Raw genomic sequence first — 27,969 nt, 5'->3', positions numbered from 1 at the left:
AGTAGTGTGCAATCATGTTTTGTTTATTATTACCACATCAATCATGTTATTCTCCAAAACCTTTCAGCAAACGGATAAAACACACACACAAATTATCTATACAACAAGCATGTTTTGTTTATTATTACCACATCAAAACACTTCAAATGCGTTTTCTTGAAGCTTCTCTTTCTCTATCACTTTGAAACAGCCAATCCTGCAGCTGTACAAACAGGATTTCCACCAAAGGTGTTAATTAACTATGTATTTGCTAAGGATAATCAATTTGATCTTTTTTTAATCAACCAATTTTTTCAATCATTTTTTCTGGTCATACATTGCTTGGCTGATATAATAATCAATTTGTAAATAAAACTAAGTATTTGCTAAGGATATCACTGACAATAACAGCTCTTACATAGTTTAACATTCATAATTCCTAATAGTAAACAAGATGCAAAATACTTGAATATTAGATTAATCATAGAGTATGCAAAATGAATCAGAACAGCTGCTTATAATTGAAATGTTCCATATGGAACTTGTTCAGAGTGAAATGCCCTCCATCAACACCAATAATTTTATACCAATAACAACTTCCTCCCTCCCTATTTGTAAATCATTATGAGGCTAATTCACACAGATTAAGATAAAAAGATTACATCAAATTACATATGTGGGATAGTGGGATACCCTTGAGGCAATTAGTGACACTTGGTGCAATGGTAGGATTACTTAATGAGGTAAAATCATAGGAAGTGGACACTTACATTTTTCCAGCTCCCTAGATCTAAGAAAGAAGTGATTTTGGTTTTAAGGCTGGGAAGGGGCCCAGGTTCCTGAACAATCTTCACTCCGAGTTCTTGTATGACTTTCTTAACTATCTCTACAGTCTTGTATACATCGTCAATGCCAACAACAATATGATACATGCCACACAAATTTTATCATCAAGTTGTACAGACAACTGTAGAAAATATGTTTAGGCTTCAATAAAGTAAGGTAATATAATTAACAAACTAGTTAACCTGTGCATAAGCATTTCCATTGGAGTATTCAGTGACACCATAATTATATATCAATTCTAACACAGTTGTCTCATTCTTATCTGCATAACCAAGAGGTGAATGAATGAATTACTTACACAATCTGATACAAGCTCCATGGAATGGAGTATCTGTGGTATTCTTTTGTAGGATCAAACCAAAGAAATATTTTCTGTTCTTTGTAACCCTTGCCACTAGAGAACACATTTGTTTACAATATATAAGGTTGTCTTGTTTTGTTCCCCAGGAACTCAAAGTCTCTCATCATGCTTAGAGTTTTGGAAAGATTACTGCATAGTTCCAATCACAATAAATGTCACATTTAAATACATCATAGGAAAAACAAAGTGATCAAACTAAATATTTCTTGATACACATAAAGTGCTGAACAAATTGGTGGAAACAAAAGAAAATATAATGGAAGTTTAAAAACTGATTTGATGTGGTCATAAGCCCATGAAGCGGTGCTTGAATCTTTCCCATTTGGATCATCTTCCTCACCTTTCTTATACTGCCAAGATGAAGCCAAATTAGCTAGCGTAGGTGATGAAATGTCACTTTTTCAATATATAAAATACTTATACAAGAACCATATATAAAGATGAGAATTATGGCACTCACAAATACATGGTGGGGTTCAGTGATGGTCCTGCTTGTATAGAAATAATTTTCTTGACCTCCATAATAGATTGAAGAGCTGAAGTAGCTAGGCTCCACTGCCTCATTCTCATAATTGGTACTCATACTCTTATTAGAGATTCGACCAGTACTTTCACCTTTGCTATTATCAGTTCCTGAAAATAATCCAACTGAACCATCAACATTACCAAAGTGGTTTAAATCTACATGCTCTCTCCTAGTATGTCAATAAAATATAAGATACCTTCAATCGAAGATGTATTAAGAGTTGCACCCAATATTATACATATATATATATATATGTCCACATATGGAACAAAACTATGTTGTCTCATATGCTCTCTTGTACCAATAAAATCAAATTAAAAGCTTTAAATCTTAAGTATTGTTGATAACGAACCTAATGCTCCATAATTTTTGCCCCCCACATCTTGCTTTCTCCAATCTCTCCCACCAACCTTCCAAGTTATAAAAAAGTAACAAGGTTGAGTATGTGTGACACATATATGATATGTCAATTATATATAAGGAGAAACTATGCCTATAATTATGATAGAGTAGGGTTCTTCTCATCCCTTCCTAGCTAGAAGGTAGGTGAAGTAAGTCCAAGACATACTTAAATTATTTCAGGAGTGCAGCCAGCTAACCTTGAAGACAGTTTTGGGTCTCTTGATCCACCTATTTTGTCCAAGTTCCATGAAATCTCATTTGATGGTGTAGGTTCTCAGTTACAACCTCCAACTAGAATCTAGATGCATCAAAATGTGAACCAGCAGCCTCAAATCTATTCAAATGTGATAAGGTGACCATCCTATAAGGTTGATCAATCTGGTGATGCAGCTATAGTGGATGAAATCAGCATACTTTGCAAATTAATATTCATATAAATACAAAATAATGACTGCAATTCGTAATGAATAGCAATACTTCCTTTATATGTGATAACATGTGCCTTTGCTTGGACAAACCCAATGTTTAGAAGAATAAAATTGAAATAAACAATTTCCTGTAACTTCTACATGCCAATCTCCAGCATAGAGTATAAGGTTGGATACAATAAATGCATATATAATTCAACTCACATCAATTCTATGGCTGTAACATTTTTCTTACAATTATGTTGACTTCAATTGAATTTGATCAGGACGAATGTCGACCCAAAATACTGCCACATGAAAAGTAAAGGATCAAATCTAATTCTTCAAAGAAAAATAGTGAGAGTAAGGTTAACAACTTACAAAGTAGAGAGCAGAAAATGATGCAACAATTATGAGGATCAACGGCCAAAATGCTAAGAACAATGTTCCTCCAAGAGTCAACAAAAGTCTAGCCAGAGGGATCAAGCCCTGAAATAGATATGAATAACACAATTGATTTCCCGTAATCTCATACATAAATAAAATAGGTTAATTAGATCCAAGTATTCATGCTCAATTCAATATATAAAATCTGATTCTGCAAACCAACACTATCATTATTCATATTTGGAATTTCAAAATACAGAATTCTTTGAGATTCAAAATCAATAATATTTATTATTAATATCAGAGGTCTCAATAACAAATAGAGAGTGACTGGAAGAGTCTCAATAACAATATCAATAATTGATTAAACTTGTAAAGATGTATGAGAGTATGGGTTTTGTGCAATCAACATTTTTGTGCAATCAACATACATATATATGAGAGTATGGGTTTTGTGCAATCAAATGGTTTGGACAGAATTTCTATTTGGGAAGAGAAGAAGAAGAAGAAGCCTATGAGTTAAATCAAAAGCATCCATTGGATTTACTTGATATATATACATAATAATACTAACTCAAAACCACTATCACTATTTCATTGAATCCAAAACATATTCCAAAAACCACAAAGCAATCAATTCTAAACCTAGTTTTGACACTTAAATAATTGGAAAGCAAAATTTAAACGGGGAAATTAAAAATGCGATAAATCAATTCCATAAAAATCTATGAAGTGAGACGTTAAAACCCTAGTTAACCTTAAAATTCAGGTCTTCTACTATTACAATCGGAGTGTGAACCCCAAGTTTCAACACCAAAATACAAAAACCATAATTGCACTCATTTGAATATTTTATCAAACACATGGTGTGCTTCGAAGTATCAACCATCCTAAATGCTAATAAGTAATAACATATGCTAAAAGGTGAACAGAGGTAAAATTGAAGCAAACAAATGATTGAAGAGAAAATACAAAACCCTACGAACTTTATAATTCCCTTGAAAGCACCACTCTCAATCATCATATTTGGCCCCAAATTGAATGAATATGGAAGTCTCATTTCACTGACAATCCTGGAGCATCTTCAAGAGTAAAACCCTGAAGATAAAGGAGAAAGAAAAAATTCGGGGATAAAACATGTTAGCATAACAACCTGGATTAAAGAAAATGGAAATAAATTCCAATTATTCTCAACACTTAAGCTAATTAAGTGACCTAAACACATACAACAAAAGCTAATCAGGGGATAAATCGAATTCGTCTTCTTCACTCTTTCTCTGTCATCTTCGACTATTTGTTCTATGTTTTCATATTGATTTCATCTCAATCATGTGGTAACTCAATTAAGCCCTTTTTTACAATTCAATCTCTCAAACCCCAACTTCTCATTATATTTTCTCTATTTTAACAAATCACTCATTCAAATTTCGTAAGTCAAGAAGAAAATTAGAACAATAAGAAGCTCTAACCTATGGCTTCAACTCAAGAAATCACCCATTCAAATCCGCGAGGAGTTCACGGTTGAGGAAACTGGAGCTTCGAGAAGACTCGATGGAGGATATGAATCGATTGCAAGATGCGAAGAAGAAGGAGTGATGAGAGAATGATGATGCATATTTGAAGAAACTCAAAGCAATGATGGGAGAAGTTATGGTGATGGAAGAAGTGAGGTGTTGAAGCTTTTTCTCACAGTAAGAATGGAGAGATGAAAGTATGGGTCATTTCCATACTTATTTTACAACGGGCCCGATCTAGATACACACCAATTTTGATATTCAATTTTAAGTTTGTCACAGTTTCACTAAGTGTTGCTAAATTGGTGTGTCCATTTTCCTTTTATTATGTAGTGTAAACCAACAAATCTATCATACAATAATTTCAAACAAATGAAATATGATCATACAATTTGGAATTAATTCACATAAAGATTTGACCACTTTGGTGATTAACAAATCTATCATAGAATAATTCTAAACACCTAAAGTCATGCTATTCACAATACATATGAGTGTCAAACTTGTACATAAATTACAAAGTTACATACATATTCATAAAATAATTACATTAATATTTCAAATAAAACTGTAACTTAATTATAGATATATAATCTATTAATTTATGATATATATATATAAATATAATCTATTAATGTTATATATGTAGACAACATATACAATACATATCTATTAATGTATATATTAAATGTATGTTAAACTAATAATATATATATTAGTTAACGTTACATATAAGATATATACTTACTGTTTCTCTCTAATATATATATATATATATATATATATCAACGTAATAATATACATATATCCTGTTAGCCTTTCTTTCCAATACATAACTGTTTATGTTTGCATAAATTTTATATATACATGAATATTAAAGGCAAACATAATCTATGAAGCACGGATACTGATACGTGTGTCGGGTACGATACGTATCCGATACGTTGACACGCATTTTTTCCAAAATACAGGATACGATACGTTCAGGATACGCATATAAAATAATAAAAACACATAAAATATGATAAAATTATAAGTGTAAATCAAAATATCCAAAGTAAAAAATATAATGGAAGTTTAAAATTGTTGTCGTCCATAACAAATCTATCTTATTATATTTTAATGAAAACGAATCTATCCTAAAATCATTGCCCACCATAACAAATATATCTTATCCTATTTTAATGAAAACGGATCTATCTTATCTTGTTTTATTGGAAACGAATTTATCTTATCATGTTTTATTGGAAAAGAATCTATCTTATCCTATTTTATTGGAAACGAATTTATATATCTTATACTTTACTGAAAACGAATCCATATATCCTATATTTTATTGAAAACGAATCAGATACGTATCTTAATATTTATTTATTTTATTTTATTTTTTTAATTTTTGGATACCCTATGGATATGTATCATTTGCGAATCTGAGTGTATCCGTATCGGATACGTGTCGGACACCGATGCGTGAGGATGTTTGACGAATCCATGCTTCATAGAACATAATAATAACAACTCTCTCTAAAATATAAGTACAAAAGCACGTTAGGTAACATTAGTAATAATGCCTCATTTACTAAAATAGATTTTTGTAGAGTCATGTTTCATAAAACAAAGCCGAATGAATAGTGCAGATACGAACATGTAATATGAAATAGTGCAGAATGTATATAATAAGTTTAGTTACTTTCTGTTAAATATAAACAGCACAATCAACAATGATATGTTCTTTTTATGGGCTTTGTTTATTATAATGCAGCGGAAATAATTATATATGAGTTCTCTAAACATTTAAGAATACATTTCAAAAACATCATTCAAGATCATATCATCATTAATGGAAAACTATAAATTCTCAAACACAGTGCTCTGATACCACATGTAAACTTTATTTGGAAGTCATGTGTAAATGGATCTTAAGAAATCATAGTTTTCACATCATAAGAATAGTTACATATTACTAATCTTTACCCATGACGATACGATCCTCCATTTAATTGTTGTTTGGTGTTCTTGGTTTATAGAGTAACTCTTCTATCTCCTTCCCGTTCTTACTATGCTTTTCCTTAAGTGATGACTGATAGAACAATCTTTATGGGCAAAGATAGGGACAATGTTTCTGGTCCTTTTTCTTGTTAGTATAGTGCTTCCATCGAGCACTATATATAGGCTCTTTTCCTAGAGTCTTAATATTTCATTGATGACTCTTTATCCAAGAGTTATGTCATTCAAACAATAAAATAATATATCCATTCATGTCACAATAGGCATATTTCTTACAATATATTCTAACAATTTTTATACGAATCTTCCTTTTATATAACCATATGTTATGTGAAATATTTCTCGCTGAAAGTTGGAATTTATTTTTCCAGATATATAATTTATGCATCATGTGACTGATTTTTTTGTACTTATGTATAGATCTAATTTGTTTGTTTGGGATAAAGACATGAAGCTCTTGTAATCTTTGATGTGAATTCATGTTCTGGATTTTGTTTTTACTATTAATTACTATGGTTGATAGATCTCATGTTGTTTGAGTTAATCAATTAATTATGACAGATAAGTTATTACAGTATGTTTCTTTCATCAATGCTTGACAGAAAGAGCGATTTTGAATTTTTGATGTTCAAATAGTAGGTTAGGCTATAATTAATTCAACCTAGTATTGATGTGCCTAGACATGATAATGTGCTGTGTGTTAGATGTTAGATATTATCAAAACTTTATTGTTTTATTCCATTGAAATAGATAAATTGCTCTAATATCTTATGAACCAATTAGATTGAACTTATCAAATATCAATTTCAGCCAATATATTTTTTCAAATCAAATCATAAGTGTTTTGAAACCGGTGAACATCTTATGTTCTAAAAAATGTACTACTCTATTTATGATTGATCATAAAAATATTTAATTATTAAGTTTTTAACTTAAAAATGTTTTTTAAACAAATCACAAGCAATTGCACATACAATAATCCCTTTCAGACAACATATATGCTATCTTTTGAAATTATAACAACAATATTATCAAATTTAGTTGCAATCACGTTGAAAATTTACTCTTTCTATTTTCTGCATTTTGTTTTAATTCTGCAATCCCATTTCAAAATTTTATTGTAAACACCCAATTTGACAATAAAAATATAAAATTTCAAAATAACATAATAATAATAATAATAATAATAATAATAATAATAATAATAATAATAATAATAATAATAATAATAATAGAAAGGATATTCTGGCCATTTATGTGGTTTTATAATTTTTTTTACTTAATTGTGGGTATTGCAATAATTTTTAGGATTATATAAACTCACTAATTTTTTTACCTAAAAAAAGAGAATTTTAATTCTTTTTTTTTATATTTTAGAATCAAATAATTAATTTTTTCCTTTAGAGTATTACAATACTTTTTTTGGTTTTGAAAAATCATAAAAAATATTTTTAGATGTAAGAACTAATTTTACTCTCATGATTATGATCTTAAAGTCAATCAATTACCAACGATTTCATGAGTGATTATAGATTCATTACAAGAGGGATACCTTCTAAAAAATCATGTATTAAATTCTTCTCCATATATTAATATTATGATACGGGAGTCTATTAATGATGCTACATGCACTTCAGGATGCACAAATGCACACCCCGCTTTTTAAAAATATGCATATTATTTACAACTCTACAAGTTTATTTTTTTTTGTAAACTACATGTTTCATGGAAAAGTAGTTATTATCATATTGATTAATTTTATACTATTGTGGATATGCAACTTAAGGAATTTTATGACCACTTCTATAAAACAAATATGAAGTTGTTTCTTGTTTGAGCCTAATCAATTTATTTCATAGTTTTGATATATTAAAACTGATTAAATTTACAAAGTTTTATCCACATGGTTTTTGTTCAATTAATTTAGTTGTGCTTGATAATCAACTTGAGATTTATTAGTCTTGAATTTGATTCTCTAAAATGAACCAATAATCTTTTAGATAAATTGTTTGTTAACATATTGTTTACTCATTAGCTTATATTCTTTTGAAGTTAACAATATTTTACCTATTTTCACAATAACTAAGGAAATAGTCTTTTCAACTATGAAAAATAAGTTGCATAATCGAATGAGAGAAGTATAAATAAAAACTATTTACTTACTTATATTAAGTGAGAAATATTCGATAACACTAGCAACAAGTTGATAATTCAACATTTTCAAAATATGAAGTCGCATAGAGATCAATAATGAAAATATAACTTATTTGATTAGATATATTTAAATCTTTTAATTTTGATATTAGTTAATGATGTTTAATGTTTTAATTTTTAAATAGGTATCATACCATGCCTTCAGATCTTAAATCTGTCACTGCCCCAATCAGATAACAAACCGTGATAGATCACATATAAGGTCTAATAGGTTTGATATGATCGATTAAATCCTTTGATCAGACTGGACACAATCATATGTATAACACATTGTTCTTAAGTGAGTCGCTCCCTATTTATCAACCTCGAATAAATTCAATTGACTTTTGTTGGATTTATTCAAATGTGAAGTCCCACATTGGATATGCGGGAGGAGTGAAAGAGTTTTAGAAGTATGAAGTACTCATAAAACTAATGCCTTAAGGTCTTGTTTCAAGACTTGGTGTCTGACTTGTGGCTCTCCACTCTTCCTATACACCGGTAACAATCGAAGTCCCCGATGATAGGAGGCTCCCCGGTCGCAGTCTGGTCCAACAAGTGGTATCAGAGCTGATAGTTCGACTGAGACATGGTGGACTTAAGGGGGATGAACTGGAAAGTGTGTGCTACCCACCTTTGAAGGGGTTGTTGTGTTTATTCAAGTGTGAAGTCTTACATTGGAATGCGGAAGAAGTGAAAGAGTTTATAAATAGGAAAAACCATGAATCAAGGGGGAGCGAACTCGAAAGTGTGTTACCCACACTTGAGGGAGAAATTGTTGAGTTTATTCAAGTGTGAATTCTCACATTAGATATACGGGAGGCTCTCTGGTCACAGTCTGATCCAACCTCTTTCATCTTTCATTTTGCCGTTTGGCTTTCCAGTCCTAGTACACAATCAAACAACTAGATGTTCTATCTCTAAACTCTTGAACCTACTACTTCTCCAAAATCACATCTTATTTTCTATGCTCTTCACCAATTTACATAAATCTTCAACCTCTAAGCTATCTTCTGCTCCTAGCATTAACCTCAGCATTAACCCCTCTCTGAAACGTGGCGATAAGTTAGGTATGATTGCCCTCTTTTTTTATTTCTTTTTTATTTTATTTCCATATTTGCGATAAGTTGGGTATGATTCCCTCTTTTGTGATTTCATTTTTATTTCCATATTTTATTTACTCCTTTTAATATATATAGTAATAAATACTTATTTATTTATCAATAATGATAAATAACTTAGCATAAATAAATAACAACTCGTTGAAAACTAAAATATTCATTAATTAAATTAAAATATTTGTATACTAACTAAATGTTTAAATTAATTATACTATGAATCTAATTATGAGATTACAGCTTACGTCATATCTTATTTTCTGCTTTGAGTTAAAAAATTGTAGCCAATATTGTCGTCTTTTCTGTTATTAATTTGCTTTTAATTTATACAATTTCTTTAATGCAAAATTTATTAAATTTTTAATTTGTTATTTTGAAAATATAATTGTGAGAGATATCTTTGATTGTACAATTTTTTTTTTTGAATTGGTCAATAATTGTGGTCCTTTGTATTATCTGTGCTATCTCTTGAAGAGAGAAGCATGTTCACAACCAATATTTTTTATGTATTGACCACAAAAAACGCATTGAAGAATGAAATTGGAAATTAATTGGAAGTGATCAAAATTTTATTTTACATCCTCTTAAGCTGTGAAACTCATAATCATGGAGGATTGAATCGTGACAGCTAACATTTTGTATTTGATAAAAAAAATATCATTAATGAAAATTTATATTTGATTATTTCTTAAGTGTTTGGAAAAGGCATGGAGAGTTTATTTGGTCTATTGAAAATAAAATTTGAAATTTTATAACCAACTGCTTCAATTATATTTTTTAAAAATATAACATGCTTCACTCTTTACTTCATGATCCTTTTTTTCTTCCTCTTCTTCGTGGTGTTTTTGCCATGAGACAAACTCAATTTTTTGAGCGCATAAAGTTAATTCCATTTCATCCCATAAAAAAGGTAAACATAATAATACAATGTGATTATGGACAATCAATCATTTCTCGAACACACCCCAATTAGCTTAATGCCATTCATCAATTAAAAAAGATTTTTTTGGTACTACCAGGGTATCTTCTCATTTTTTTGGGTAAGGAAATAATCCTTTTCAGGGTTCGTGGCTACCCTTCCCAACAAATGTCGGTCATAGGAACCAAATTTTTGATCTTGAGGATCCAGTGAAACCTTACATTACTAGACCAACATCTTGTTGATCTTATTCAAAGAGGGATTTAGAGTGCTAACCGCTAAGCTGGTTTTTGAAATTACTAAATCGAGTATCACAAATAAGTATAAAAATGTTATAAAATCTAGAAAGACTTACTATATATTAGTCTCTAAACCAAAGATTGTTATTCCAAGTTATTTTCAAAAGATGTTTGTTTGTCTGGCTGTTCAAGTATATTGAGATTACTATTTGATTAAATTATGTAAGCAAAAATATGTTGGGATTTGATTTTCTATTTAGTATTAATACACATTTGACTCGGAAACACTAATTCATTAAGCTAAGACTCATTTACACAAGGGACCTCAAAAATACTAAAAGCTAATGTCTTAGTCAATTTAGTAGCTTATGTAATAAAATTATATGTCTAATAACTTTACAAACAAACGAAGATTTATGACTCACAAAACACACACATCTATGTCTAGTAGTCTATACATGTGAAATTAAGTTTTAATGCAACACCTCAAATGTATTAATCGCTAATGTTTTGGTCATATTATTAGTAACTTATTAAAATAGCTCTATGTCTAGTAGATAAGTTAACAAGATGAAGATATATGAACTGTTAACACACTTCTATGTCTAGTAGTTTATATTAAAAAGTTTGAGAGTTACTTAGTTGATGAATTATTTCCATATATAGCAACCAAAATAATAACATGCATAAAGCGGCAAATTGATGCAACCATATGTCTAGTAATTATACCAATGTAATGAGTTAAAGAGTTTGAAATCTAACTTGTGCGCTTAGTGCAGCCAATTTTTCTAAGTGCTCCGCTTTGTATAGTCAGGTTCGACCTTTCAGGTAGCTAGATTGTGCTTGGCGTGGGTACTTGTTGTGCTAGGTGTGGAGAGTTCAATGAGCTTGGGCATGAAATTTTTGTAAAATTTTCATCATTGTTTTTGTTGAGCTTCAGGATTGCGCTGGATGCAGGTTTGCATGCTGTCACTTTTGCTGAGCGTGGAACTGACGCTTAGCGCGCCCTTTAGAGCTTGCCTGATCCACTAAGCATGACTTCTACGCTTGGCCTATGCTGTTTTAGCCCGAGAACTTATTTTATTTTTTGCATTTTTTTCTTCGATTTTGACTTGCACAAACACTTCAAGAGTGATATTTGACAATTTAACATATATTAAATATTTATGAGCAATTAGCCAACAAATTAGATTAAGTAAATAGTCAAAGTGCTATAAATTTGATAGTTAACTTATGATATTTTGACACTTAACAACTCTCCCCACTAGAATTTTGTTTGTCCTCAAACAAAAATCAAAGCTGGAGTTTTTCAATATCATACTCTAATTTTCACAGATATGACTCATATTATAATGACCAAGGCATGCAACTCAAAAGGATGCTATTGACATAACTTGACAAGTACAATAGGGAATTTCAAGACTCAAAGCAATGGATGTTGTTCAAATTATGCCTATAAAATTTAGTTGTAGAACCAATATAACAGTTCATCACATGAAAAATTCACATTTCATTAAATCCGGAAGTGTATACTCTCAAAGTGTTTGTCTCACCCTATGAAGTAGTGTGTCTCTCATTAGAATACATTGAACAAATAACAAAGTCATTTTGATATTCTCTCATGATCATCAATAATAGTATATAATACAAAGGTCTTTCTTATTGTTGTAATGTGGTTGGGGTACAAAGAACATGGTTTTTCCAGACACAAGAATCCTAGTAGTCTAAGAGAGCAACTTCCAAATTCATTAACACCCAAGTGTATCAACTTTCCTGTGTAACCTTTTTACTTTCATTACACTATTATTCATATTTTTATTCTCCTTTTTATAAGGATTTTATATTTCATTTTATTAGATAATGATGATTTAAAATACAAATTCATAACATTATGCTTCTTTCCACTTTTTACATACACTATTTCATGTCCCCAACTTGAATACTGCCATAATGTATAACAATATACACAAACTCTCTTATCCTATTAGAATTAGGAGATGATCATTATTTTCAGTCATAGCTCAAGGGTTATATATTAATAAGAATATGTAAGGCTCTAAGGGACTATTAAAAGACAATGCATTTCGGGTAAGTTTTTTTAGCTAAATGGTTAAATTTCAAGAAAAAATTGTCTTCGTCCTTTTCAAACTTTCTACTATCATAGATAATTAGAGATTCAAGCAAAATCAACAGTGCAAATTAATAATATCAATTACAAGTATGTAGTGTATCAACTCATAACTCACACCACTAAACATATCACATTCCTCGTGATTTTACACAACTTTATGTTATAAATGCTAAGGTATATATGATCGTAAACTAAACATATATGAGTGCAACCACACCATGTCAAAAAGTCAATCATTCATTAAGCATCCATATTTTCATAAAAGTTAGATATCTAATCAAATTACACTAAATTATAAATGAATCAGAATTTCAGATAAAAATAGTCTAAAAGAAAAACACACACATATATATTCTAATAGATACAACTATAAATTAAAAAGGGAAACGAAAATGTCACAAAATTGGAACTGATTCCAACTAAGCTCAATGCTCCACCCCCTCCGCGGAGCTTGAACATACCTCAATCTAAGAAAATATACTCTAAAATTGACCAATCGAGTTCCAATATGAACAAGAAGAAACATTTAAGTACAAAATAACAAAGCAGTAAAATAAATTAGGTTGTCTCCCAGCCAACATTCGTGTAACGTTAAGAGCTTGACATGTGATTAGTAACGGCTCACTCAAGTGAGTAATAGTGATGAGATTTCAATGTCATCATCCATATAAGGCTTTATGTGATGTCCATTCACTACCCAAGACTTTCGTGTGGTCAGGTTTGTTAGTTCAATAGCCTCTTGGGACATGATCTCTTTGACTACAAAAGGACCAAGGCACTTAGATTTTAGCTTCCATGGGAAAAACCTCAATCAAGAGTGAAAAAGTAAGACATGTTTTCCTACATGAAGTCTCTTTTGAGTAGCTAGCTATCATGATATTTCTTTATACATTCCTTGTATAACTCAAATGAATTATAGACATGCAGCCTAAATTCTTCAAGTTGGTGTATGTGAGTCAATCTTTTGTCACCATCCAAGCTCTCGTAAAACAATGAGAAACTCCGGTGCCCAATATTCTTTATGGGCCAACTCAACGAGAAAATGGAAAGATTTCTCGTACATGAGCTAATAGTGAGTGAACCCGATATGTGTTTTAAAAGCTGTATAATATGCCCAAAGTGCATCGTCCAACTTTAGGACCAGTCCTTCCAAGATGATGAAACAATTTTCTCAAAAATTCACTTGATATCTCGGTTGGACACCTCAACTTGTACATTTATTGGGTGATAAGGTGAAGCCACCTTATGTTTCACCCCTAATGTTGCATAACTTTGACAAGATGTGCATTGTAGAATTGAGAGCCTCCATCACCAATGATAACTCGTGATGTACCAAAATAGTTGAAACTATTTCGTTTAAGAAATTTCATAATTGTTTTGCCATCAGAAGTGGGAGAGGTAATTACTTCCACCCATTTTAACACATATTCCATCCCACAAGGATGTAAAAATTTGAATGGTAAAATAGAAATGGTCCCATAAAGTAGATGCTCCAACAATCGAACACCTCTACTTCTAGAATATTGCATAACAACATCTCGTTCCACTTATTGATTCCTCCATTTCTTTGGCAAGCACTAAACTCTACAATGGTAATATGCATCCTTGAAAAATATGGACCATTAAAGCTCAAATTTGATAACCTTAGCAACGATTCTCTCCCTATTATATGCACTAGAGGATCAACCCATCAACATCGATTTTGAATAGATAAGGATCATTCTACAACTAATGAGTAGCATCCTGAAGAAATTTTTTCTTCCGTTATTTTCCTTTCCTTTGTGGTTATGTCAATATTGATCAACCTCGAGACATTATCAACAACCAAAATTTTCTTGTCACTTTTATCCTTTATGTCCAAGACAAACTCTTCTGACAACAAAACCGAGTAGATTAGTCGTTGTTTGGAGTCTGACTTACTCAACAAATACTTGATAGCAACATGGTCAGTGTAAATGAAAACCTTTGAGTCTATGAGGTAGCTATAGAATTTCTTGAGTGTATACACTATGGACATCAACCCTTTATCAATTGTTGCATGGTTAATTTGTGGAGCATTTCAAAAATTGTTGGCATAATGTATGGCATGAATTTTTTTATGTTTTCGTTGTCCTAACACAACTCTGATAGCATAATCACTCGCATCATACATAATTTTAAAATTGATTATCCAACCAGGTGTTATGATTATCGAAGAAGTGACTAGGTTCCTCTTGAGCTCCTCTAAAGCTTTCAAGCAAGACTCATCGAAGTGGAAGGGATAGTCTTTGTTTAACAAATTGCTTAGGGGCCTTACAATTTTCGAGAAATCTTTGATAAGTCGCCGATAGAACCCATCATGTACAAAGACATAAGCACCAAATAGAAACACCCCATGGGCAATTGGGTCCATGGGTGTGCTAGGGTTTGTAATCCTTATTCTCTAATAATATCTTGGTAGTTGCTAAGTGCTCCCGGGGACGTAGGCACAATTAGTCGAACATTGTTACCAAATTCTCTTGTTTCTTCTCTTCTATTTATTCTATGCACTTTATTTGAATGTTTGTGGCCAACGTTGCGCAAGATTGCTTCTGTTGCACCAACAATCCTCCAACCCGTGATCGTGGGGGTTGTGATCAATTCATTTTTTTTTCATTTGGGATAACAAGCATCCCCCTTCATTGGAACTACTGGCACGAGACTCACCCATGTATTGTTAGATATGGGATAAATCATATTTGTCTCTATAAGCTTCACTACTTCAACCCTTACCACCCATTTTGCCTATTTAAAATGCCCACAAACGAATAGGGCAATTTGGACGAACATTTTGGGCAATTGAGCATGTTTTTTATGCCCTGCCCTGCCTACCCAATAAATGCGGACGGGACACATGAGCTTGGCCCAAATTTCCAATTGTAGTTGCAAAGAGACGCATGGCAAAGGATATGCAGTCACAAAAGGGTTCCACCAAAAATAGAAGTGGTGAATAGATATGAAGAGCTAATGAGAAATATGATTATTCCAAGTGATGCATAAACATACACATATATCAATAGAAGCAAAAGAGATGAACATATGAGTGTTTAAAAGTGGTATATAACATTCATTATGAATCACTACCACATTCTCGGAATCTAACATTCATCATTATGAATCAAACACTACCATTCGTCCCTTTGAGTTTTCTAACAGAATAAGAGAATCTGTTTCATCTAGCTCCAAAAATCTTAGAACAAATTAAAAAATCTTTTGCACAGGCAGTGCAACAAGCATGTGAAATCTCAATCTGTCAACTACCTCAACCTTGCATCAAAGGTAATGCAATAGCCATAAAAATCCATTAGGAGGAGTACCAAGCAGGGATAAAAAGGTGCAAATCCACCTCCATGGAAGACTGATGTTAGCTAAGGGTGACACCCCAATCAAGTTTACAAATCTGAAAATGAAACTCACTTCATTATGGAACATGGTGGGTAAACAGAATATGATATCTTTGGGGAAAGGTTTTTATTAGTTCTCATTCTCTTTAATAGAAGACATGTGAAGGGTTTGTGCTACAGGTTCTTGGAGTCTCAAGCCAGGTTTTCTTAAACTCTTCCTTTGGACACCTGATTTCAACCTGAGCATACAAAAACAAACGCATAGCCAATGTTTGGTGAAAATTCTTAGTCTTCCACAAGAATACTGGAGTCTAAGAATCCTTTTTTCCATTGCAGGAGGTGTTCGAACTCCCATATCATTAGATGATGCTACAAATAATAGAACTTTCAGACATTTTTCCAAGGTGTTAGTGAAGATCAATTTGAAAGCAGATTTTCCAGAGCAAATACTAGTGGAATGGGAAGGCTTTGCCTTCTTTGTGGGGATTGAATATGAGAATGTCCATGGATTCTGCCCAGGGTGTAATACTATTGGTCATCTCAGATCTCAATGTAGAAGACTCAAGAAAGTGTTTCCCGAGGATAGTGTCAAAGTTGTAGTTAAGAAGACTAACCATCAAGGCAAGGCCCCAACGGTTAGCAAAGACAATGATTTCATCATTGAGTTGGATATTGAGAACATGAGTAATATCAATATAGAAAATCTGGAAACATTGCAAATCTCTCTAGAAGATACTCATAAAATCAATGCTCAGGATGTCTCAAATTCTGATACTAGGGTGGAAAACTCCTTGGAAAAAGTGGCTTCATCTTTTCATAAGTTTCAAGATGATAATTTTGTGGTTCAAGATTCTGAGGAAACTGAGAACCCAAATGCCACAAAGTATATGAGAATTGTTGGTAAGCTATGGGCAGAAAAGGAGGTAGACGGGGAAGTGGCTGAAGAAGAAGTGTTCACTACAATATTAAGCAAATCTCAGAAAAAGATATTGAAGAAGAAAGAACATCTGAGAATGTTCACAATACCTGAAAGGGTGGATACCTAAACCTTGATCAATGAAAGTCTTTTACTGGAATTAAAGAGGTTTGGGAAACCTCACGACTAGGTTAGTTTTGAAGAAATTTTTCCTAAATAATAAGCATGTTTTATTGTTTATAGCCGAGCCTATGGTTTCACTTAACTCTATCAAGGCTTCATTCTGGAATAGCTTGGGTATTTTCATCTTTGCTCTTAATGACAAAGGGACTCAATTGCCTTCTATGTGGGGGCTTGTAGAATTGGCCTTTCTCCAACTTTATTGGTAATTACATCTCAAATAATATCCTATTCTCTTGCAATTGAAAACAAAAGCATTAATATTGTGTTGTTTATGCCCACACATACTATCTTAATAAAATACATCTTTGCCTTGATATCCATGATCTTTTACTTGCTAACATTGGTCCTTGGTGCTGCTTGGAGGATTTCAATGTTGTTCTAGGGGCTAATAAGTGTAGGGGAGCTCGAGTTCCATCTAGAATATCTTCTGAATAATTCAAGGCTTTTACTGATTGTGCAAATTTGATTCACATAAATATTAGAGGGGGTTGACTTCACTTGGTCCAACAAGAGAAGTGGAAATGCATTAACTGAGAAGAGACTGGATATAAGCATATGTAATGATGATTGGCTAAACACTTGGAATATGGTTACCTGTTCCATCCTTCCCAGAATTGCCTCAGATCATCACCGTATTTTGTTATGCTCTACAAATAATGATGTTAGAATATTCCCCCCTTTCAAGTTCCATAAAATGTGGCAGGAGCGTCCTGATTGCAAAAGAGTTGTAACTAGGGTTTGGAGGAATGAATTCCATGGTTGTGCTATGTTTATTCTATCTCAAAAACTGAAAATTAAAAAGGATCTTAGACATTGGAACATTAATGTTTTTGGAAATATCCAGCTCAAGGTTAACAATGGTCTTCAAGAGGTTGAGTACTTTCAAGCTTGCATCAATGATAATGATGATGACCATGATCTTATAGAGCAAGAGGTTGCTGCTCAAACAAATCTTTTAAAATCTCTTGACATGGAGGAGTTATTTTGGAAAGAAAAGGCTAGGATCAACTCACAGATTAGTGGTGACAGAAATACAAGTTTTCTCCATAGGACAGCTAGGATAAGGCAAGTCACTAATTCTCTATCCATGATTAAGGAGGGGGATAGAATCCTTACAAACCATAATGAGATTGAGAATTACATTCTAGATCACTTCACATCTCTGTTTGCAACATAAAATTTCACAATGCAGAACTCATTAATTCAAAATGTGGTGCCTAGATTAGTCTATGAGGAGGAAATTTTTTTGCTCACTAAGTTGGCCACTTGTGATGAGATTAAGTCTACTATTTTTTCCATGAATGATGAAGGTGCTTTGGGCCCTGATGGGTTTGGTGGATCCTTTTATCAAACTTATTGGGAAATTATCAACAAGGAGGTGTGTAATTCAGTCATACAATTCTTCAAGGATGGTTGGATTTTTCCCAATATAAATGCAAACAATGTGGTTTTGATTCCAAAGATCAAGGGTGCTGAAAAAACTAAAGAGTATAGGCCAATTGCTCTAGGATAGATTAGCAAACATTGCTGCTAGAATAGATTCCAAGGAGCAAAAAGGTTTCATCAAAGGAAGGCATATTCATGACTGCATCTTCCTTACCTCAGAAGCAACTAACATGTTGGACCACCAATCCTTTGGGGGCAATCTAATAATCAAGTTTGACATAAAAAAGGCTTTTGATACAATTGATTGGGATTTCTTGCTGAGTACTCTTAAAGCTTTTGGTTTTTGTCAGAAATTCATCAACTAGATCAAGGTGATTCTGTACTATGTTAAGCTTTCCATAAATGTAAATGGTCATGTTGTGGGTTTCTTTGGTTGTAAAGGAGGAGTTAGACACGAGGATCCTTTTTCTCTTCTCTTGTTTTGTTTGGCTGAGGATGTGGTAAGCAGAGGAATCTCTACATTGGTGAGGTCAAAGAAACTTAGTTCTATATCTGGGCCTAAGGGAATTTAGACTTCATCTCATGTTCTTTATGCAGATGACATACTTATATTCTACAAGGGGATTAAAAGAGAGCTCTTCAACCTTAAAAGCCTCATCTATGACTATGTTGTAGCTTCAAGGCAACAAATCAACATAAGTAAGTGCAAGTTCTACACTAGTAATACTACAGCTAGGAAAATCATAAATCTCTCTGCTCTTCTGGGTTTTAGTGTTGGTACCCTTCCTTTTAACTACCTAGGAGTCCCTTTGTTTCAAGGGATACCAAGGAAAATACATCTGCAGTCCATAGTAGATAATATAATTCAAAAATTGGCTACTTGGAAAGGGTCCACTCTGTCAATTATAGGGAGAGTTGAATTGGTTAAATCAGTTATTCAAAGCATGTTTGTATATAGTTTTCACATATATAAGTGGCCTGCTCAACTACTAAAGCTGGTGGATAAAAGCATGAGGAATTTTATATGGGCAGGTGATACTGATATCAGGAAGCTAGTAACTGTGGCATGAAATAATGTTTGCTCTCCTATCAAGGAAGGTGGTTTGGGATTAAAATCACTAACATTACTAAAAAAAGCCTATCTTTTGAAGTTAACTTGGGAAATGATGGGATCTAATCAAGACTGGGTTGTTTTCTGCAGAAAAAGGTTTGATAACAAGTAAAAAGTTGGCACTAGATACTTCAAGTGATCAATATGGCCAGACCTTAAAGAAAATTAGTCAGCTGTCCAGGAGAATTCCATATCGGTAGTTGGTGATGGTAAGCAAATCAACTTCTAGAGGGACATTTGATTAGGAAAGCCCCTAGTTGAACACCTATCAATTCCTTTGGAGATGCAGAAAAAACTGGATGCATTTGTGGCTGGTTTTACAATCAACAAGTGGATTATTCCTTCAAATTTGAAGAACTTCTTCCCTAATATTGCAAAGGAAATTTCAAAAACTATAATCTCTAATGGTCAAGAAATAGTGGTTTGGCAAGGAGCTTCTGAGGGTTGCCTAAACATGAAGAATGTTGTTGCTCATTTAACAATCCTTGCTAACAAATTAAATTGGTGTACTCTAATATGGTCTTCTGCTATACCTCCCTCCAAGTCTTTCACAATATGGAGACTGATTCAAAATAAATTGCCAACCGATGATAATCTAAGGAAAATAGGATGTGAGATAGTGTCTATGTGCAATCTCTGGAGGGATTAAAATGAAAACTCTGATCACTTATTCTTGCACTGCTCGTTTGCTTCATATATGTGGAATTGGTTGGGCAATACTTTCTCAATCCAACTGGACAAATCTTCCATCAACTCCATTTTGTTGGCTTGTAACATGAATTGGAGTCCTCAAATCAAGGAAATTCTATCAGCAAGTATTATTCATGTAATCAACATTGTTTGGTATTGTAGAAACAAGAACATATTTGAGGACAAAGTAATAAATGATAATCAAGCTTTAACCAATATCAAAGTGGGTATAGCTCTTTTAGGTTTATCATGCAGGTCTTGTGCCAATTCTTCCTTAACGGATTTTCAACTACTTAGAGCTCTAAAGGTTCCTATTAATCTCAACCCTGCTCCAAAAATAATTGAGGTTATTTGGTGCCCTCCAATGGGGGATTGGATCAAAGTCAACAGAGATGGGGCTGCCCAAGGCTCTCTTGGCCATGCTAGAGGAGGTGCAATTTTCAGAAATGGGTTGAGTCAGTTTATGGCAGCTTTTGCCATGTACTTTGACATTCAGAATGTGATTTATGCTGAGCTTCTTCAACAATTCTGGCAGTGGAATGTGCTCATAACCAAGGATGGATGCATTTATGGCTCGAATGTGATTCTATGTTAGTTGTTGAGATCTTCAAGGGTCAAAATATGGTGCCTTAGAAGTTGCATAATAGGTGGAATAGGTGCAGAAATTTGATCTCCAAAATAAACTTCAAGGTTTCTCATATTTTCAGGGAGGGCAACTCTTACGCCGACAAATTAGCTAACTTTGGAAACATCCAAATCTTCAAATTGGTAGAATACAATTCCTCAATTTATTCAAACTGATATTGATAGGAATTCTTTGGATTGCCTAGTTATAGATTTAGGAACTTGTAATGGTCTATATAATGTATTGACTTGGGTTATTAATATTCAACATTTCGTTTTAATCCAAAGGCCAGAAATTAACAATCTCACTCTTGTATAACTTTCCCTTTAATATCAAATAAACTTCTTGAATAAGTGCTCATTTAAATTATTTACTCAATCCCGACTGTAATTTATTTCAGAAATTATATAACAATGTCGAATATATTAATTAGAATTATACTTTTTTGTAATCCTCCGTTCAATATATAAGAGATAAGAACATTGCAGGAGAGAGTAGATTGTATATTGTCTGAAAGAGGTGCATTAGAAGCAGGCTGCGGGTTGTTGTTTGCCATGAGAAGCACCATGGACATTGGAACATAAATTTTTCAACGGTTTTTTCCTGTGATGATGTCCTCTACGCTCCAAATCAATGTTTTCCAATGATATGTTTTGGCATGGGTTTGATGCACTGCACTTAAAATTGATTGCAACATCACCCTTACAAGTTCCTCTAACATTTCTGTAACTTACATTGCTGATTTTCACTCCTGATGATACCTAAAACAACAATATCATAAGTTGAATGTCCAAAACATATAGAGTTTATAAGATTCAATTATATACACACATAATGCTAAATATACACTTACAAATCAATATATAATATAGACATACCTTTTACCCTTATTATAATGAATGAACCCTATCTTATTTTGGTGTCACTTATTTAATTATAACATCTAAATAATACCACCTAAGCATGTTTGAGATGTATGTGTGTATGTTGAAAAGGTGTGATTGGAGTGTATTTTCCAAATGAATACATAGTTATGCATATAATCTCTTCAACTCAATAAAAGAATAAAAAATTAAGTTATGCAATTATAAAAGATCGATGAGATGTTTAAGTTGTAAAAGAATTAGTAGTAGAACTAGTAATTAGAAGAGTACATACCTTATTTCCACATTTATTATCTGGACAATATTCTTGATCAATGTTAATGGGATGATCCACATCAATAATGGTAATGTCTTCATACACAATATTAGAAGCTTTTAAAGGGTGGTTCAAAGCAGATGGCCATGTTTTGATTCTAAGCCCATGGCTAGTACCATTAAATGTGCAACTCTTCACCGAAATGTCTTGAATATCGAATTCATCAGTATTACTACCAAAACTTCCAATACTAATTCCATGACCAGGACCACAATAGACATTTGAAATATTCACATTCTTGGTGCCAGTAATCATAGCAATACAATCATCACCGGTGGCAATATGTACATTTTTTATATTTATTCCTTTTGACTTAGCCATTTTGATACCATCGGTGTTAGGGCTATGACTAGGTGCTGATATTGTAAGACGTGAAAGGGTTATGTTCTCACACTGGAACATTGATATGTGTGCATTTTGGCTGTTAATAGAATTTATGTTATTGACATTGGTGTTGTTGACGAAGGCAAATCCCATTCCCTGATCACATGTTTTCAACAAAACAAAAATGTTATCAACTGTTACATGTAAATTTAATAATTTAACAATTAAAAAGTGTAACAATAAAAAGGTATGATAAGAAATGGCAAGAATTAAAATTTATATCAGCCAATTTTAAAGGAAATAAAACAAATAATTTCCTATGTTAACATTTAAATAATGGTAATTACTAATATTAGTAAGAAAAATGATTCCTCGCCATTTATATAAAGATTTTTTATTCTACTAAAACATCATTCATGTGTAATAATGATCAAATTTTAAGTATTAATTCATATAGAAAAGAATAATTTCCTATATTGGAGAAACAAATTTTTTATTTCCCTTATGTACATAAAAGTAACATTATATTATATTTAAATGAGAAAAGTGTCATATAGTTTTGCTTTTTCCTTTTGTTTTCTATACACTTTATCTTGACCCAATTATATATATATATATATATATATATATAAAGCTCTATTAATTATACATAATAATATAAATTAATTATTAATTATTTACCCTTCAATGAATAACGTGAAGACAACATGATTGTTATGTGAGATTTCTGAGACAAACTTGTGGACTGTGGTTAGTCCACAGAAAGAGAAAAAACTTGAATTGTGAAACTGCCTTGTTATCTGTACAAGTTGAAGTATCTATATGAAACGCCTTATGAACATGCCGTTGTAAAATTAATTATATATGCTATCATTTTGTATTAATTTTAGATCAGAGTCCTGATCAAATGATTAAAGGAAAAAATTTAAGGAATAAAGTAATAAGTAGATTGAGTTAAATAATTAACATAGAAGATATAAGAAATAAAATGATAAGTTGATCAAGTCAAATAATTAACATGAAAGATATAAGAAATGAAATGATTAAAATAACACCAAGTACAAAGTATCTGGTGGCCACTACAACCAATACAGGCCCCATTGCAACTTTTCCAACAATAATTTCATTCCTATGAAATAAAAAATATAAAAGGAAGTTGTGGACCACCGTTCTAAAAATTTATCAGTTTACTTTTCATTAAATAATTGCATTATTTAGGTATAAAGGTATTTATAAGGCTAAAATATTTAATAAGATTTAACGTTACTCTTCCACAATTATAATAATGTTTGTTTATTAATAAAAAAACTTACCATAAGAAGAGGGTTACCACTCTTTCGTCCCCATGCTGAAGCTCCATGACCATCCAATGTGCCACCACCATTTACTGTTAGGCGATCAAGATATCTGAAATTTATCCAAGTTGTATCTGAAGATGGATTATTAATTGGAGCTAGCAAAGTCCCTTTTAATTCAAAGGTTATTAGAGCCCTGCATGGACCAGTAAATACTATTGGATTCAGCAAATATGTCCCCTTTGGTATCACAAAACTTGCCCTTCCTCTCGCTTTGCATGCATCTCTCCATGCAGTCAAAAATGCCTTTACAAGAGAGTGAGAAAAATAATAATCCATATTACCTCAATCATTCATTACAAATAATGAAAAGAATCGATAACAAGACATTGATCTAGTAGTGTAAGACATCGCTAGATTCCAGAATTTGATTCTTGTGATTGACACTTAAGATTAGTTTGAGAGGTGAATTTTGGAGGAAAAAAAGAGAAATGAAGGTTTGAGAGCCATGAAATATAGTATGGGATGACTCTCAAGCCTTTTATTTCCTTCTTTCCCCTCCAAAATCCAACTTACAAACAAACTCTCAATAAGATGGACAACCAACACCCTAAACAGGAATAGTTGTTTACCAAAAGCGAAAGAATATCATTGATAGTACAAAATACAATGAAAAAATCTGTATGAAAAAGGATAAAGGAATGATTGTTTACCTTAGTATCATCATTTTTGCCACTTGCCGTTGCTTGATAGTTTCTCACGTTGAAATGTTGACGGCGTGCGTCTACGATTGAAACCAATAAGCACATCAGAATTACCCATCTCGTCATCTTTTAGTTGGCTTGATGGAGAATACTAAAACATATTATGTGTACAATTGATCTAGGAGAGATGAATCTGATGTTTTAAATACTAAATTATAAGACACGTTGGTCTAATTTATGTATAGTCAAAGTAAATGGTTGTTAGATCCCATGTATGTTACTATGCTAAATATAAAAAGTTCAATTTTTATCAACATCATTTTAAAGAGTAATTGTTGGCCTCTATTAGATGTCTTAAGAACCATTTAAAATAATGTATTTTGATTAGAATATCTCTAATAATAATGTTAATTTATTTGAATTGTCAACATTATTTTAAATTTCTAAGAGAATTAGTCAGAGTAATTAATGTATGACAATATAAAAAAATGAAAAAATAGTAATTGCTTCTTCATTCCTTAAAGTAATATATAACAAGCAAAAAAAAAGTGGAAAATATTAAATCAATGGAAGGTGGGAGTAATATTTGTTTTGAAAACCATTAATTAAGAAATCCGTAAAAAGTGAAGTTTCTTTTTGAGATTTTTTGAACTTTATATAGCAAAATACAATATTTTTCCTGTTTAAATATATATTTTAAATTTTTTGGTCCTTTAACATTTTGACCACGTAATATTAATAAAACTAAATTACATATACAATATTTATATATATGTAAATATTATATATATATTTTAGGAAAATTCATAAAAAATTAATATTCTGATCTGTTGTTCGTATTTCCTCTTCCATTGCAAAACAGCATGGCGTAAAATGTATTAAATGTATTGATATCAATTAAATTAGGAATTTTAGTAAAATTATATAAATAAACTATATTTTTTGTACCTATATGAACAATACATATTATATATTTACTACACCAACTTCATCTCTATAAGAATTAAGTATAATTTTTAAATAAAAGGTGGTAATGTGATTATTTATTACGAGTTAACTGGTTAAAACTTATAAAATGACCAAAAATGATATTACAATAATTATTTATTATTTATTAATTGAAGTAATTAAATACATAGATAATTTAAAATAATCATTTATTTTTATATTTTAGTTATAATTGGACATATAATATTTTATTTATTTGTTTCATTTTAATATTTTTTTATTGTTTTCAATATTTTTTCGAAAAATATAATTAAGTTATGTTTATAATATTCTTTCACCACTGACAATATATATTATTAAAAGAAACAATTCATACATTCATCTAACAACCAAATGTAAGAATAATGTTTACATCACAAAAAATTCAGTGTAAAACAATTTATTCATCACAAAATATTAATCAAAAGAGAATAATTTATCTCATTGGCTCCCATAATAAGTGAGAAATCTTGTCACATTCTTCTCTTATTATAGAATTTGTCTGATTCGAAGTTTCACAATTGATATGACCATATGCTCATCATGCGGTATATAATCTTGATATTTCTCTAACTTATTAAAGAGCAGATTATTAGTTGAGTTTATGTGAATATAATTATGCAACGTAAATGCAACTATATATATAATAATATCGATTTTGTTCTTAACACTATATTTTGCCATTCGGCTAAAAAATTTCTATCTTTTCTTTAAGACTCCAAATAATTTCTCAATATAGTTACGAAGTGATGAATATGTACAATTAAAAACTTCTTCATTATTATTAGGTGTAACGCCCCGAAAATTACTCTAAAAAACCTTGCTAAAAATGGGTATTTTTTTTATTTTTATAATGATGCCATATAAAATTTATTTCCTTATATTCGTTTCATTTTCGGAACATCACTTTAAGTAACATACAATGCGGAAAAGCAAAAACATCATTACCTAAAGGTAATAAAAATATAACATCATATAACTTTGAATCGTACTTCATTAGAATATCATGAAATGTTGGTACAAAGTACAAGGCGGAACCTAATCGTCACCCAAATAAAACTACTCCAAAATAAATACCCTACACAGGTACATTAATCAAAAAACACAAGGGCCTGTGTAGGTATAACGGTTTCCCTCAATCCTCCATGCCCCCTCCTGGGACATCGAAAAGCGGTAACTCAGAATCCTGGCAGAATGATCCATCTGAACAAAACACGAATAGAAGACAAACAGAAAGAAGATGAAGTAAGACATCTAATGAATATTACTCATTGACGGCGTGGAATTACAGGGAATATCACATCCAAACAGATACGCATAATAAACACAATATATACATCACATATAAAAATGCACAATGATGAATGATGTTATAATCTCAGATTATGAGGATCAAAGTCCACAATCTCAATGTATGAATGTTATGCTTGTTTCATCCATCCTTATCCTCCCAATATACTATTCAGAAATAACCAAGAGTACAGGTCCCATAACAAGCCGATTTGAACGCACCAAAATTATTCCTCGCAAGGATATATGATCGATCTGTTCCAAAGAACTGTCCCTTTCAGGACGGTGTCGTATCAAACACTTTCTGGGCATCCCTCTCATTGATCCTGATTGCAAAGAGGGGTTGTCAGAGATCGTCTAGTTTGCGTTGTGAGAAGTGTCTGATCCAACAGAATACCTCATCCAGTAATACAAGGGACTTGTCTCACCTAGACTCACCCTCAAGACTTTGCTGACGAACCACTGCCAACGTCGTCCCTCTCAACATATCCGGGCTCGTTCGTCTCTCGTAAATTTCCTCTACACTACTTCATTATCCATAATGAGTATGCACACTAACCGAGGTTAGCTGAATAAATATTTTAATCGTTATTTTATATGATCGGCCTAACCTAAGACATCTCCCAAATGAATGTTTCATGTGGGACCCGATCTTACTTCATCACGTAAAAGAGGAATAAGATCCTTACCACTACGAACCATCGCTGAATATCCTGGACGACCACATGGCTAAGCCTCTTACGGTCAGACGACCTTGCTGCATGGTATCATGTTATCCTTTTTGAGCATTTCCCTAATCACGACATCACAGTCGGAAACCTTGCCCTAAATAGGCGTAAGAAAAAAGGTACTTGTATAAGTTTTGTC

General features: G+C 31.9%; 2 protein-coding genes across 2 annotated transcripts; both read right to left on the bottom strand.

Annotated features, from left to right (window-relative positions):
- Positions 1-1,341: 1,341 nt before the first annotated feature.
- LOC109341171 lies at positions 1,342-2,501 on the bottom strand. The gene is made up of 4 exons (XM_019579010.1): positions 2,312-2,501; positions 2,065-2,122; positions 1,647-1,819; positions 1,342-1,536 (listed from the first exon to the last, which is right to left on the bottom strand). The coding sequence occupies exons 1-4, from the start codon at positions 2,360-2,362 to the stop codon at positions 1,357-1,359; spliced, it is 462 nt and encodes a 153-aa protein (XP_019434555.1). The 5' UTR covers positions 2,363-2,501; the 3' UTR covers positions 1,342-1,356.
- Positions 2,502-21,690: 19,189 nt separating this feature from the next.
- LOC109341166 (exopolygalacturonase-like) lies at positions 21,691-25,014 on the bottom strand. The gene is made up of 4 exons (XM_019579005.1): positions 24,835-25,014; positions 24,140-24,427; positions 22,461-22,982; positions 21,691-22,063 (listed from the first exon to the last, which is right to left on the bottom strand). The coding sequence occupies exons 1-4, from the start codon at positions 24,949-24,951 to the stop codon at positions 21,827-21,829; spliced, it is 1,164 nt and encodes a 387-aa protein (XP_019434550.1). The 5' UTR covers positions 24,952-25,014; the 3' UTR covers positions 21,691-21,826.
- Positions 25,015-27,969: the final 2,955 nt, after the last annotated feature.

The sequence above is a fragment of the Lupinus angustifolius genome, unplaced genomic scaffold (genome assembly GCF_001865875.1).
Source record: "Lupinus angustifolius cultivar Tanjil unplaced genomic scaffold, LupAngTanjil_v1.0 Scaffold_385, whole genome shotgun sequence".
NCBI lineage: Eukaryota > Viridiplantae > Streptophyta > Magnoliopsida > Fabales > Fabaceae > Lupinus > Lupinus angustifolius.
This window is presented reverse-complemented; position numbering and strand designations above follow the sequence as displayed.

Bases quoted from the DNA above. Each gene is read 5' to 3' on its own strand.
- LOC109341171 (XM_019579010.1), bottom strand. From the start codon at position 2,362: ATGGAACTTGGACAAAATAGGTGGATCAAGAGACCCAAAACTGTCTTC. The intron at 1,820-2,064 runs GTTCGTTATCAA...GATTATTTTCAG, and splicing joins CAAAAATTATGGAGCATTAG to GAACTGATAATAGCAAAGGT. The intron at 1,537-1,646 runs GTGAGTGCCATA...TCATCTTGGCAG, and splicing joins CTGAACCCCACCATGTATTT to TATAAGAAAGGTGAGGAAGA.
- LOC109341166 (XM_019579005.1), bottom strand. From the start codon at position 24,951: ATGACGAGATGGGTAATTCTGATGTGCTTATTGGTTTCAATCGTAGAC. The intron at 22,983-24,139 runs GTAAGTTTTTTT...ACATGTGATCAG, and splicing joins GTGGTAACCCTCTTCTTATG to GGAATGGGATTTGCCTTCGT. The intron at 22,064-22,460 runs GTATGTACTCTT...TTGTTGTTTTAG, and splicing joins ATAATAAATGTGGAAATAAG to GTATCATCAGGAGTGAAAAT.